At 34.1% G+C, this 16,100-nt stretch overlaps 1 protein-coding gene across 1 annotated transcript in view; it reads left to right on the top strand.

Moving 5' to 3' along the window:
• LOC128988888 (facilitated trehalose transporter Tret1-like) overlaps window positions 1-16,100 on the top strand; it is a 55,318-nt gene that overhangs the window by 33,622 nt on the left and 5,596 nt on the right. The window contains exons 6-7 of the mRNA XM_054410639.1: window positions 11,120-11,296; window positions 13,390-13,601. Coding sequence (XP_054266614.1) covers window positions 11,120-11,296; window positions 13,390-13,601 — 389 coding nt within the window. The remainder of the gene's footprint in view (window positions 1-11,119; window positions 11,297-13,389; window positions 13,602-16,100) is intronic.

Raw genomic sequence — 16,100 nt, 5'->3', positions numbered from 1 at the left:
AAAGTCCCGGGATATGTACGAATGCCATAGGATATCCCAGAATGTCCCATGACATCCCGGGACATGTAAAAAATCCACTGGATATCCTGTAATGTCCCGTAATGTCCCGGTAACAAACTGAAGAAAAAAATACTACCACTGATGAAATGTACAGTATATCTAAATTTAAATGTTCAACAAGGCCAATATATAATAATTTGTTTTTTTCACTAGTGCTTTCAGAAACTTGGTTTCCATCTTCAGGCTGTGTTTACACTAGTACAGAAAGTAAATATTTACTTAATAAATTAATTTTAAACAAAGTTAAAACAGATGATTTAAAGGATATTGGAAAAATAAAAAATAATATTAGAAAAATTAATCTTTTGAATTTTGGATATGTTACAGTGTTGTTCTTGATGTAATTATTTTCAGTAATTCCGAATTTATAATTGGGCCGTCTTCATTATTTAACAAATAATTTTGGTCTGTTTTTTTTTCTAAAAATAAGATTCCCACGCATTAAGATGTTGAGGTTTTATAATTTATTTTAAAAGTTTAAGGTTTCCCAGATTGAAAATATGTCTTGTTAATACTATGGCTAGCAAGGGTTGACTTTACTTTACTGACATATTACTACCACTGAGTTCAGGAAAACTATAGAGTTCTATCATAGTTGTGTGAAATGTGAATTTAATTCTAACTTTAAATTAATAAAACAACAAAAAACTAATTTTAATCATATAACAATCAATTATTACAGTGCTAATTTAATGGTGATTAAATAATCTATATTCAAATACCAGTATCCTCTCCAACTACCAGAAAAACAATTCAACTACTTGAGGCCTAAACAGATTGACAGAATCATATATAGCCTATACTGTAGTATCAAAAATATTTTAAGTATTGCGACCATTGCAACTGTCGGCTACTCTTTAACAACTTGAAAACACCCATAATCAACAAGCGCAGACAGCTCAGGAGGTAAGGTAAGAGGCTCACAAGGCGAAGGTACCAGGTTCGAAACCCGTCTGGGCCAAAAACTTTTTTCTCGTTTTTTTCTTCAAAATTTGTGTTTATTAACTATTTAATCAATTTACTAAACTTATAATTAAGCTTTTCATACTAAATCTATATTATTTTGTGTTTTTTATGTTCAGGCCCAGACCACACTTTATCCCAGGGACATCCCATAGTAGTCCCATATGTCCTGAGAATGTCCTGAGGACTACCCTGGGATGACCTCGGATGTCCCACGGATATGCGTGTGAGCTTATCCGTAGGACATCCCCGGGCGGGGACATTACGCATTCCTGTGGATATCCTGTGATATCCCAAGTTGACCATAGGACCACTATGGGATATCTTGCATATCCTGTCGCAATATCCGTGGGATGTCCTGAGGAGAAAGTGTGCTGTCTGGGTAGTACCTACTCACCGTGTGATGCAATCGCTGGACCATACAGCCAATAGGCCCATAGCCCATCTCTTGGGTACGTACGTACGCCTACCCAATTATTCATAACAACCTTTTCCACGACGATCCGGTACTTTTCCCTAGAATACACGGCCTACTTAAGAAATAAAATTACAAACGTCCAAAAACCCAACGTTGTGTGATTTTTGTCACATTTCCTTCTAATGTTAATAGATAGCCTTTACCAATCATTGTTTAGAGGATACGTAATCTATTAAATAACAAAAAGTTGTTTGTATGAGGTTGTTTTTTTTTTCAAACTGACACCGATAAATTACATTAAAAGTTGTTTACAAATAAAGCAATTAATGGGAAATAACTTTGATTGCCGTTTTAAAACGTTTTACGAGACAATCCAAAACTAAGAGATCAATAACCTCGGGACTTGATTAAGTCATATAATTGGTCTGCTGTAGGCCTACTATAGTTTTCAACTGTGAACGTTGGTTTTTGGTACCGGTTCTATTCCTTAGAACCGTTGGTACTGTTGGTAGCAGCAAGAATCATTTTTAAGTTCCAACACATCACTGTACTTTACAAATTAGTTATCGTTGGTGTTGCACCTTATTTATTATTACAGGCGTATTCAATTTAATTGATGTCTTAACTGTACAATTTTTGCTTTTTCTTTCTTGATTCCAAAATGTTAGTTTATGCTAAGAAAACGATAAAACTTAACGCATTTTAGTAAAACATTCATTCAGCAAACCATCATGAACTGTTTAAACGCTTTACGTTGTTTATGTATCAATAGTTCGTGGCCTATTTTGGTAATTTGTATTATAAATTACCAATCTAAATCGTATATAGTACTTCATTTCATATTATAGTAAGCCGTCATTTCGGGTCATCATCGGTCCAAGCAAATATAAATTGTTATGATGAAATTTGATGACATTAACAAAGATTTCAGATACTAATTGTATAAGTACTTTGTTATGCTTAAAACGTAGCAAATTCCCTAATTAAGTTCTGTATTTTTGTGTGTATGTCTGTTGGTAACGCATTAATCTTCTTATTTCTCAGTGTTTCACGGAAAGGACAAAAGCACCTTTATAATAAAAATGTCAACCCGAATAAAGTGTTAAATTGTGAGGTTGAGGTAGTACCTTAAATACTTTTAATCATTGTGGAAGGTAACTTTCAATTATAGGCCTACATTAGGGCTATGCCTCATAGATCTATAAAGCATTTTTTAGTTTAATCATTGGATTTAACATATGGACCAACACGACCCAGACTAAATTTAATTTAAAAGCATTTGTTTTGGCTTGAAACTGTCAGATACTGTATTTGCGAAGGTTTATTTATAGTTCTGCCAGCATATCTGAAAATATGCAAACCCAACTTCTGTTCTTAATAATAAGGTTTCAACTGACTACAATAAGATCCCCGTGCGTAGAACGGGCACACAGCTAGTTATAGATTCACTTAGATCAAGCATCTGCAGTTGTTCGCATTTCACGGATTGTGGCCCATTCTGTAAGTAACAGCTGTGTTTACGTCGTATACATAAAGTTGGGCATACTTTGGTTCAATGTTAGAGGGTATTAACGGTCCAATCAGATAGTAGTATGTTTTCTGTGCCGATGGTAAAAGGAGTCCGAGTACTTAAAGTTATATAGACTAACTGAATGATGTCGATTCATTTTGACACATCGTTTTTAAAAATCCATCCATTATTAACGGAGGAGTGGTGTTTCGTAGAAATCACCTTCACGTATTATACAGTATATAAGGAGTACCATAAGATATTTTTATTAACATTTGATATTATTACACACCAAGTTTAACATGGAGGATTCGAAATGTTTAATGTCAAACTTTGTCTCAACTAATTTGAGAGAACGGCTTGATAAATAAAGGCATGTTTATTTATTATTTGTTTTATTAATTAGTTTGAAATAAATATAAGTAGGGAAACTTCTTTTTTTTTAGCAGTAGCAAAGCTCTGCCAAAACAATTACATATAAAAACCGATGTTCATAGTTTGGTTTACTGATATCAATATTTAAATGAAGGATGATAGCATTACTAAGTGACAAATTATCAGTTCACTGAGAGATTATGTGAACACGAGACATCTTCTATATAAATAAAATTAGAGTTTTGTCTGTACATTATTTCTTAGTACGATCTAGGACTTGCCTGAAATATTGTGTTCAACTATTACGGGCTAGAACTAGCGTAAGATGTGTTGGTGGGATAGAAAAAAGGTAGAAAAATTACAGGGTCACGTGACTTTCTCTCAGTAACACTCTTAAATTGTATTTTAGCTTTTATTATGGTTTAAAACGCAATACCATAGATCCAAAATGTTATAACACACATATTTTTCCTTTGTTCAGTTGAATTAGTGATTAGGGTAGAGGCAGCGTAAAGAAAATGAGCAAAATACAGGGCAGATAGTGGCGTACACAGGGTAGTATTTAAAGGCTAAAAATAGATCGTTTAAGGAGTTTTCTTATCGAATAAATTCCTACTGTGTGTATTGATGTCATTAGCATTGTTTTTCAAACGTGCTATTATCTCACGTCAAAAATGTGCTAGTATAATTAACGACTAGTGTACATGTTGCTCTAAATCAAGCAATTGCAAAGAAGTAAAGTAGTTATTTAAAAACAATTATTAACTTATTTAAAAACGAATAAAAGTAATAATTTCCGATGAGTTTAAAAGACTAAACTCATAGATGGAACGTACCTAACATTTCCATATAATAGCCTAAACATTTCTTGTAAATATTTTACCATTTTTCAAAAGCTGATCTGGTTTTTAGTGTATTCTACAAATATTTCCCACTTATAGCCACATTAGGTAGTCCATGTTGATCTTCGTCAATGATAACGTAGTCAGCATGGTACTACCCATTGTCACCAGTACAAATTTCAGTATTTTTTTTATAGAGATACAATTTTGTTTACAATAGGTACTTAAGAACTGCCTGATTTTCTGCATAACCTCTCTGTCACAATTTTATTTGCCTCAATTGGCATTAATTTGGCTAGTTACTGTTACAACGTAAGTTATATTTACCTGAAAATATGCAGAATTGTAAGGCCTACTGTTGTTCAGATGGGTTTTTGTTTCCCTTGAATGTGAATAATGCGAATCCTTCAATGCAAGTTTTAATAAGGTTTCTTGGATGTAGTCATATTATTTTAAAATCACTTGACTTTTATGAAAACATATATAATGTCCTTGCCGTACCAGTTTAATTCAGCCTTAGAGGGGTTTCCTTTGCAAATCATCATAAAGTTAAGTCCGTGTTTCCAACAAAATAGTAGCACTTCCGATAACATCCTTGTTCATTGTTTGTGGGATAATCTTCATATTGTAGGTGTTCTTCTTTTATATAGGATGATAACGATAATATTTTTAAAAAATCTCGATTTCTGCTACTTGGTGGCGTTCTATGACTTTCCTATGTTTCCTTGGAAAGCAATTACGACCTTTAAGGGCAGTTTATGAAATAATGGATAGTTTTGCGCTAGTTTTCTCGTCATGACGAACATTTTAAGTATATGGTTTATGGGGGTATGACTTGTAGTTTTCACAAAAGTTCATGTGTACTTTGGGCTTTATATTGATAAACTAGTGGCTTGTAGGGACATAAGTCCCTAAAAAGCTCAAATGTAAAACAAACTATTGTAATATTTAAACAAACTCAGAATAAAATTATCTATGTGTCAGAATCGATACAGTGCTACAATACTACATGTACTCATATTAGTACCCTGGCCCAGTTATTATTTCTAATATTATAGCTCTACTCCTTTTGTAAAGGCACAACTGAATTAGTGTAAAGGCTGCCCTATAAGTTATAGTTGATAGTTATAGTTGATTATAGTTTCGTTTCTGATCAACATAAAATATAAACTTCTCTCTGTGTCAGCTTATGTGGTGGTATTCCTCCTAAAGCTGTGGTTGATTTTATACACTCTTTAAAATAGGCCAATTTAAACGTTCAATGGGTTCATAGTTTGTTAAGACCATAGTAAAGTATTTATTTGCTAATCCGTTATAATTTTTAAGTTAATAACACAGCGCTGTCTGATGTTATGATGCAATGTACAGATAGCCGACAGCTAAGCCATATCAGCTATAGTCATGTTAATAGTATATTATTTTTCATTCAATGGATGTAAATTTTGTTTGAAAACATTTTACCGTTTATATTATTTATTTAGCCTACAGTTAAAAAAGCGAATCATCGACTGATTACTTGCCATTGGTTAGGGTTCCATTATCATGTTAATGAAACCAATCAAGAAAACAAATTCATCAGCATTAATATAGGTACATATTTTTGGTTAGTGAAACATAAAGAATCGGAAACTACCTCCAGGGTTTACTGTTATAGATTCTATCTTTACTATCTATATAGATTGTATATATATACAATGCATGTTGGGCTATATTATTTTAACCTTTTTTCCTTGGAGCAACAGACAGTAGATACCTGGTTAAAATCTACTCCAAACAATTTTATTTTTCCGCCCATTGGAATTTGTTATAGTAATTAATGAAAGGAATATATGTATTGCCTGTACAAACCTTTTTCAAATTTTATTCCCAGGTTATTCTCTAGAGTAACTGTTAAGGTTATTCCACTCGATAAAATCATAGATTAAACACTACAATTACGTGTCAAATTAAATGTTATGAAATTTAAAACAAAAGTTTTGAATAAATTTTCAACATATGTTTTGAAATAAAAACAAAACAGAAGTTTTCTAACTAATCTTGCATCGTTGATTATTTAGTCAATGGGGCTATTTCATGTTAAACATTCCTTCAGCACAACAATAACCTACTAATGTGAAGAAATGTAATCAAAGTAAAATAATTTTGTAAACTTCGTGAACATATGTTTAAAGAAACCAAATCTTAAATGTTTCAGCCATTCTACTTCCATTTACTTTGATTTTAACCATCTCCCACGATTCTACTAAATTTCATGCGCTTGGCTAATTTACATACAAATACACAAATTTGCAAATTGCACAGTAAAATTAATTTCAACATTCTAAGACATAACGACAAAAGTCTCAATTGTAGGTAACGTCATCCCTGGTTTTATATAGTATACAGTACATTGCAGAATTTACTGGCAAATGAGTTAAATCCAAATGTAATATTGCTTACTGGCTTAAATGAATCACGATAAGCTGTATTGAGGTAAACAAAAATCAACAGACAAATGGCTTCTAATGCTATTCTTATGGAGAACATTTTACGTTATATTATTGACTAAGTCAAAGGTTTTATCAAATTTTGTGTTAAAATTTGGGGAATTTCACTATTTTTCCGGGATCGAGACCTTTAATTTGAACCCTCTCCCGTCGTTCTACGACTACCCAGTCGCCCACAATTTTGACGCAAAGAATCGGCTTTCGTAATTAATATATAGATAGATATTTAATTTCCACAAAATCAGTTAATGTAACCAATGCGTTTCGTTGAATTGAAAAACAAAGAACACAATTAAATTAAACAGCTGATGTAAACAATATTATGTTCTTCGAAAGGATAACATGGGAACTTAAAAAGCCACTGTGGCAGAGGCCAAGGGACTTTTTCAAAAAAATTAGGCCAGTTTGCAAATCTACGCAACACGCTCTTTCCAATGAGACGTCAGTGGATAAAATCGGTTAAGAAATGGTGGAGGATTCAACCGACAAACTTAGTGTTCGCGTATTAATTATATAGATTTCATATGTGCATGAAATGTTGGTGTGAAACCAACTTGTATAACTTTAAGCTAAATGGTTTAAGTTACCTGGCTTCGTCAAGTGATCCTTCTTCAGTATTACACTACTATAGTTTCGGACTTGAAAATAAGTCCATCTTCAGAAAACGTCAATAGGTCATCTAACCAAATTGGACTTCCAGAGGCTACCTCACCATGTATACCTTTGAAGTAGAGGCTATATTTATTCCCAAAAGGTATCAAACGCCAGCTCCTGATCAAATCTTTTCTATCACTTTAAAGTTTGTTTCGTGTTTTTAGTCTTCACGTACAGAGACTTAAATCTTTGTATTAAATTGTTAGCAATCATAAATCGTGGACAGAATCCTCCACAAAAGATAAATACAATATAGTTCAACACCCTAGAACTCCTTAAAAAAAATATGTTTTGTTAAGGCTTCGTCATAATGTTAAAAATACTCAATACAACAAATTCATTAATTTTACATATGTAAACGTTGATAGTTGTGTGCGTATTGTATTTTAATATATCTTCTGTATACATCTAGTCCTCTATATTTTCTGTGTACACAAATGCTTCTGTATACACTTTTTTTGCAACTCACAGTAACTGAGAAATATTCTAAACTGGTGAACTGTTTTTATAAATTTTTGCCATTATTTCTCAACCCGTGCTTAAAAAATTAGTGACTCGTGGATAAATCCAGATACAAAATTTAATCTAAATCGGACCACAGGTTTTGTCTGTAGCTCTGTATCTGGATCATACAAGTGTGTATTATATAACCTGATATTAGTCAAAATATGTTTTATTCTATAACGTTTAATTTAATTAAACATAAAAGTCATGCTCCCTCCATTTTTAAAGTATTCAGTCCAAAAATGTAATAAATTTACTTGTGCATACATATTTATTTCGTTTTAATAAATAATTGAGGTGATGCAATACACTTATGTAGGCAGTCGCAGCAGTCGAATCCGGGCATAGCGCCTAAAGTTTCACGAACGCAAACCGCGCAACGAGTAGCTAAATGAGCCGTAGAGTAAGTGAGCCATCTAATATTTTGAAGAGGGTTCACTTACTCTACGGATCATAGTGCCAATGAACTGTAGAGTAAGTGAGCCATCTAATATTTTTCTGCAGGCTCGTATAGTATACGAGCCTATTCCTATAATTTATATTATTCATTATTTTGGCTCGTATACTATACGAGCCGATTCCTAAATTATCAAATAATTCGTAAGCTTGGCTCATAGTCACTATGATCTGTAGAGTAAGCGAACCTTCCTACTGTATTTTTAAATATAATACACGAGGCTCATAGGCACAATGATTCGTAGAGTAAGTGAACCCTCTTCATTTATTTTTTATTTTCGATAGGCTCGTATAGTATACGAGCCTGTAGTGCAAGTGAACCTTCAATATTATTTAAAAAGCTCGTATAGTCTATGATCTGTAGAGTAAGTGAGCTGTCCCCGCTTAGCCCTGGACAAGTTTGATGAAGAAATACGTCCGTACAAGTAAACACGATGACCTCGTAGAACTAGTAGATCTCCTAGACGCAAATCCTAAATATGCTTTAACTAGCTGGCCCGACAGACGTCGTCCTGTCCTAATGTGGTTTTATGTCAAATGCTCGTTCATTTTCAAGATGAGCTCGTTCGCATGGCTCAATCACGTCCTGGTTGAAGTTCGTTCGCTACGCTTACTCACCTTTGGGTTGGAGCTCGATCGCTGCGCTCACTTACCTTCAGGTTAGCTCGTTCGTTACGCTAACTCGCTTCCAGGTTGAAGTTCGTTCGCTACACTCACTCACCTTTTGGTTGCAAATTAGCTGTTGTCATAAATTTAAAAATATATATAGTGCTGCACCCTTTTGGTAAACCTATTAACTTTTTAATGCTATTAAACATCACAGAATCAAATTGTTTAGTTGAACCAGCTGTTAAGATTCTTGAATTATTACATTTAAATATGAGTACTCATAAGGTTAACATGGGAAACTCCAGAGCCACTGGGGCGGAGCCCTTTTGACGGATCTGCACCAAACTTCACACAAACCATCATTGAATAATGCTTAATAATGTCTGAAAGTTTCATTAAAATCTGTCAAGCGGTTTCAGAGTCCATAAAGGACAAACAAACATACATTGGATTTTATATAATAGAAGATTAGGAGGGAAGATGGTTCCGAGTCCCAAGTATTACTAAGACACCTTGTGCCTGCTGGACTACCAACTAGTGAGTATACATCTGATGAGTGTCCAAACGATCAACGTGAGGATGATCACGAGTTCAATGCTGACAATTGTAATAAGTACGAAGTTCTAGAAGCACAAAACAATCCTGATCCAACATCATCAGGAGCTCCAGCTGAAGAGATGCCCTTGGATAGGATTCGCCCAAGGAGGAATGTCATACCTTCAGCCTTAAAGATCTTATCTTAAAGATTATGTCTGCTACACCTATTTGAAAAACTAGTGGGGGAGAATGTGGTGATATTTAAAGTTTAAAGCCTCTGTTTAGTTTTGTATATTCATGTTTTTAAGTGTTTGTAAACAACAACAGTATGGCTGATCTTTATAATGAATAAAAGCTAAATTTTGGTTACTCTTGTCTTTATATACAACAAATAATAATATTACATTATATTGTTGATATTATTTTACCCAAAGGATATTTATGTTTGGTTATTTAGGATTAGCAGTACATCAAAGCTCAAAATTGGAACAGTTGTAACATTTTTAATTCACAGTTTAAAACATGACTTCTGAAATAACCATCTTTGAATAATATTATAAATATGAATCAGAGCTAATTTACCGAATAGGCATGGTGGGCACGTGCCTAGGACGTGACACAATTTGTTTTGTTTGGGGGGTGACAAAAAATTGGAAAATAAAAAAATTTGTGGTTGTATTTGAATGTAATCACGGTAAACTTATGATAATCCTTCACGGCTGTGTAAACATCGCAATCGTCTCCAGTGATCGCGGGAAAATTCTGACTATTTCCCGCGGTTGTTTAGATATAATTATTGTCATCCATGATCGCAGCAATATATGAACATATTTCCTGTGGTAGTGAGGAGATTATCATTGTCTACCGTGAATGAGGCAAAATTCTTATTTTCCCCACGGTCGTGTGGACATTATCGTCTTGCGCGCGGTAAAATTCTTATCATCCCCCGCAGCCGTCAAGAAATCATTATATCATCTCCTGCGGTCGTGTGGATACTGGACATAGTAATAGTCCCCCGTGATTGCCGCAAATTGACAATCATATCCCGTACTCGTGTGGAGATCATCATCATCTTCCGCGATTGGGGCAAAATTCTGACTGTTTCCCGTGGTCGTGTGGACATTATCATTGTCTTCTGTGATCACGGCAATATTCTGTTCATCTCTCGCGGCTCTGTAGATATCGTCATTGTCTTGTGCGATCGCGGCAAAATCATGATCAAATCTTGTGGTTGTGTAGACATTATAATCATCTTATGCAATCGCGGCAAAATCATGATCAAATCTTGTGGTTGTGTAGACATTATAATCATCTTATGCAATCGCGGCAAAATCATGATCAAATCCCGTGGTTGTGTAGACATTATAATCTTCTTATGCGATCGCGGCAAAATTCTGATCATCCCTCGCCGTATTGTGTAGGCAATAGACATATTATCGTCTTCGGCGGTCATGCAAACTTCACTGTTGTCATGCGCGATCGTAGTAAATTGAAAATTCCATGTAGAAATACAAAATTCACACGTATTTCCCGGTTCAAAAAAACTCAAACATAATTCCCGGTTTTCTCAGTCAGTGGACAACCTGTTAAATATATTGCAATGAGGTGCTACTATTAGTTGTCCCTAGGGTGCTGACAGGGTCAAGAAAGGACCTGATATGAATAATCTAATTCTGAACTGATTTTAAAGCTGTTGCTTTTGCAGGAGTCACAATTCAGTACATTGTGGGTGCCTTTGTGTCATGGAACAGCCTCGCTCTCTTCAACGGAATCGTTCCTTCGATCGGTCTTATGACGGCGTTCTTTTTGCCAGAGTCACCATCATGGCTCCTCAACCAAGGCAAGACAGAAGCTGCTCGGAATGCTCTTACCAGGCTTAGAGGTTGGTACTGCCAAGTGTTTATTAAATTTGCCACAGTTTACAGTTAATTCAAAAAATGAAATATTATTGATAAGTAACTATACTATGTTGTATTATCATTTTTTTCTGAAAGAAACATAATATTTTAATATTATTTGTAAGGCAATAAAACTTGATCACAATTTATGACCTCTTTAATTAAGGTTATACAAAAAATGTCAAGCTATATACAGGGTGATCAACTCAAGGAGGCCACCATTGGCATATCGGAAACGGTAAGAATTAGAGAAAACTTTAAAAGGGGAACATTCCTTTATTTTTTGTGGCAGTTAAAAATGATTTAAATTTTTTGAAATTCAGCCGCCATTTTCCACCCATTTAAAGTTTTCTCTAATTCTTACCGTTTCCGATATCCCAATGGTGGCCTCCTTGAGTTGATCACCCTGTATATATTTTTATGGGTCATATAAAAAACACATAAAAAATGATGTTTCTTTATATAGACTATATTTTGTAGGAAATCTAATCTGCTTTTTGGATATCAAATAAGGGTACTTTGGAAATATACGGAGGCCACTTATTTTACAGCGCACTGCAGCGGTTATGTTAGATTGTGTAACGGTTAGTTTTATGTGTTACTTCTTATAAATGATTTATTATTATATAGTATATTGTGGGGGGTGAGCTCGCTTGGCAGTGAGCACAAAGAAAGGTACTCGAGATTCGATTATAAAAAATTCTATATTATATTCTCAACACAAGTAGTTTCAATAATTACAGAGATAAAGGGAAAAATAGAGTATAGATATTATATCAAGAACAATGAATGGCAAATACCAAATGACAAAATATGATTTTCAATCAAAAATAATTGTTTATGTTATTATTTTCAAAATAACTATTCAACCAAAGAGGCAATAGAAATTGGTAAATTTATATATATTGTTTCAATAACTCTGTGTTATTAAAAGTATGAATTTAATATGACAAGTATTAAGTGTCTTTATTAGTATTTCAAATCTATCTGTGCTCTAAGTCCAAAAATATTAAGAGAGTATAACGGCCTTACCTTGGCCAGCCGGCGCTGGTTCCTAAGGAAGAGTGAATTATTGGTAAAAGGTCTACCACCGATGATACTTTCAATTTGGCTGCAAAGAGAGAGGGTAAGGCCATAATCAGCAATTTGTTGGGTATTGAACCTACTGAATGCAAGAAGCAGCACAAAACTGCTTACAGTACACTCAGCAATCTACTTTACTCAACCAACTGCTGTAACTGATACTTCTACAATTGTTTGATTGATTGAAAATCATTTACAATATGAATTTTAAAATTTTTATTGAATTAAAATTTTCCCCAAAACGTCCTACCATTACAGTTGGGTTATCATAAATATGTTTGTAGGACTTTCCTCATTTCGTTATAAATCAAATGATACCAGATGAGTCATAATTTCTATTAATGATAAAAAAACGTAACCCAACCTAACATAACCGCCGCAGAGTGTTGAATAAGGGTGGTCTCCGTATAATACCAAAGTACCCAAAAGTACTGTTTGTTACAAACCTAACCAAAAATATTAAGGGGTTGTTAGCAGAATAGCCAACATCTTTATATTTACATCCATGATCATTTAAATTAATCAGTTGATTATAAGCCTTAATGTAAATTCTGGATCTGATAGCAGTACATCAGAAAAGGACCCGATTGGCCATAAAATGACCGATCAGCAGTTCTAGGGTTGAAGTTAAAAGTGAACAAATTAACTTTATCTCAGCAGTCCTTGTGTCAAACCTGACATGAAATTCCACTGCAGGACTAGGCTTAATGTACTTTTCAGTTAAAAGCATTGATGCTTTGCAATTCTAACAACAGAGGACAATTAACAGGGTGAATTCCAAACAGTTGACTTCCTTCTGCAGTTTTCTACGTATCCAATGTCCCTAATGTATTAATGTTGTGCGTGTGTTGTGCGTCTAAATGTGTTTGTGTGTTCTATGTATGTTTCAATGTCAATTAAAAAACAGTACTTGAGATGGTCTAACACAGTTCATTGTTCTTTTTCAGTTCTAAATATATTTTATACTATTCCTCAAATCAATATGTCTTGACAGGCGACACCTGTGACATTGAAGGGGAACTTCAGGACCTGATTAACTTTGCTAACAAGACCAACTCCAACAAGAAGAGTTCAATGAAAGACACCCTTAGAGCCATTCTTCACCCCTCGGCACTCAAGCCTTTCCTCATCCTCGCCTCGTACTTCCTCATCTACCAGTTCTCCGGAGTGAATCCTGTCACATTCTATGCCGTTGAAATCATCCAGGTAAGTCAATAGAGATTATTATGTATAGTCAAAAAAGTTTTAGTTGTTTGTAGGACAAAAAAATAGTAAACAAAGTACTCTTAATTATCAGTGACACCCACAAAACATACAATAAATATAGAGGCAGCACTTGCCGTCTGGAATGAAGCAGGCTTCTCGTACCAAGATGGCAGCCGGCCCGGTCTGCATTTACATTTAAACCATTATATTGTTACCATGGAAACCACCAATCAATATTTACTTTTAAAACTCTCACCTCAGAACTTTGAAAGCCCGTGGGGCAGAGTCCTAGGTCAATATCGAAGGGGGGATAGTTCTATATGTATCCTCGGAGCGGTAGCTTCATCTAATTCATAAATAGCATAGAATAACACAGTGGTAATGACGCCGTGTTTTCAAAGTTCCGAGCCCGACTCTCTTACCAAGATGGGGGAAATCGGCTTTACTGCTGGTATAGCTGAGTGGCGACTCTATTTATTCTATACTCTGTGGTGACACCTTAAAATGGTCTTCAGCTGGTAGGCAAACATATTATCTACTAGCAGAGTACCCGTCCTTCGTGCGGGGTTGGAATATAAGTATAAAATGCTTATTGCAGTTATACTCAAGCTTTGCGTTTGCAATAAGGGAGGACACAGTTTGATAAAATTTGCTTTTTTAAATTTACAGTATCCTATAGTATTACACATCTACCATAGCCATAATGTTCTACCACTTCACCTAAACAATAGAGAAAAATAAATTATCAACAATTCGCAAAATATCACAAACTATTCGTGAAATGAAAAACATAAATATAACTGTAAACAATCCTACTTTGACAGTTCTCATTGCGAATCACAGGTTTTTGTTGCTACTTAGTTCAAATGAGCTGTTTTCATAAATGCAAAAAAAAAAAAAATATAGTGCTGCACCCTGTTGGTAAATCTTATAACCTTTTAATGCTTTTCCATATCATAGAAACCTTTTTTTTTAGAAATGCTTTTTTAGTTGAAACAGCTGACTAAATTCTTTAATTCCCTTTAAATATGAATACTCATAAGGTTAACATGGGGAATTACAGAGTCACTGGGGCGGAGCCCGAAAGGATTTTTGAGATAAGAATATGCCTATATGTTACTCGGGAATGTAAGCTATCATCATGCCAAATTTCAGTTTATGTGTGATTGAACTTGAAACACACAAACTTTCACATCTATAATATTAGTAAGATTATCCAGTAGTATCAAGAGTAGTAGTCTATCTGATCTAGAAGAATAATACGAGCAAGAAAAATCTATAAGGGAGTAGCAGGTAGTTGTGTGATTATAATATAATATACTGTAATTTCAATTTTAAATTGTATAAACCTTTTACACTTAAAACCCCCCAATCTCTTAACAGGTAGCACAACAATATTAGGATAAATATATGTGGCACGGCTGCTCTATTGGTTAATAAGCAGGACTTCTCTTTTTACTAAAATACTAGAGGACCCATGCTGCTCTGCAGCGTTGAAATAAATATAATATCCGAGAAAAAATCAAATTTATGATTTTTGATTGAGTAATACAGTATATTGAGCTTAACTGATTCAAACGATTAATAGCTCAAATTGACGCCTATAATTTACTGATTATTTTGAGTCTAAAACATATAGAAAAACATGAACAATACGGGAGCTGTTGATTTTTAATCATATTAAAACCTTATGAAAAATTATTTTTATGTTGGTTGTTCACCTTGCCTTTACTTGAAACTCGTCAGATTTGAATAACATATAGCTTAAATGAAAGCCAGCATTTCATTGAAGGTTCTTAGAATAAAATATATAGGATTATAAAATTATAACTGGTGAAGGTACATCTTAAATTGAAGTAAGAATTAGAAAATAAATCAAATTATGTTTTTTAGTCAAGTAATACAGTAGGTAAATATTTGCCGATGCTTTATGTGAAAACTTGGCGCGCATGCCTTCAATTTGAGACCTCAATCATGAAAATTGGTCGTGTAGAAGAGCCAAACAAACTCGGAAAAGAAAAACCAAATTTAACTCCCATAAGAAATACATGGGAGCAAATTTATTAACGTGTAAACCAAGTGGGCTGATAGATAAATATATGCCGATGCTTGATGGCAAATCTGTGCGTGCATACCTTCAATTTGAGACCTCAATCATGAAAATTGGTCAGGTAGAAGAGTCAAACGAACTCGGAAAAGAAAAACCAAATTTTTTTAATATTTAAAGATTTCCATAAATAAGACATATTTATTCACAATTTAAATAACATTATATTTAACGAGTGCTTAGGTTTGCTGCTATGAGGAAGGTAAAACAAGTTTTTATAAATATTTAAATAAATATGTATCTTCGAATTTGAACGGATGGTGTTTTTGTCCTCTGAGGACCTTAAAACAAAAAAGTAAATCAGTCCTGGGTCCAGGTCTTACCATGAGACCTACGGTAATAGCTTATTCCCTATATGGGAAATTCGCTAAAACAAAATAGTTTCTATAAAA

The sequence above is a fragment of the Macrosteles quadrilineatus genome, unplaced genomic scaffold, assembly GCF_028750875.1.
Source record: "Macrosteles quadrilineatus isolate MER2022 unplaced genomic scaffold, UCM_ALF_1.0 Scaffold_3__2_contigs__length_128488019, whole genome shotgun sequence".
Classification (NCBI taxonomy): Eukaryota; Metazoa; Arthropoda; class Insecta; order Hemiptera; family Cicadellidae; genus Macrosteles; species Macrosteles quadrilineatus.
This window is presented reverse-complemented; position numbering and strand designations above follow the sequence as displayed.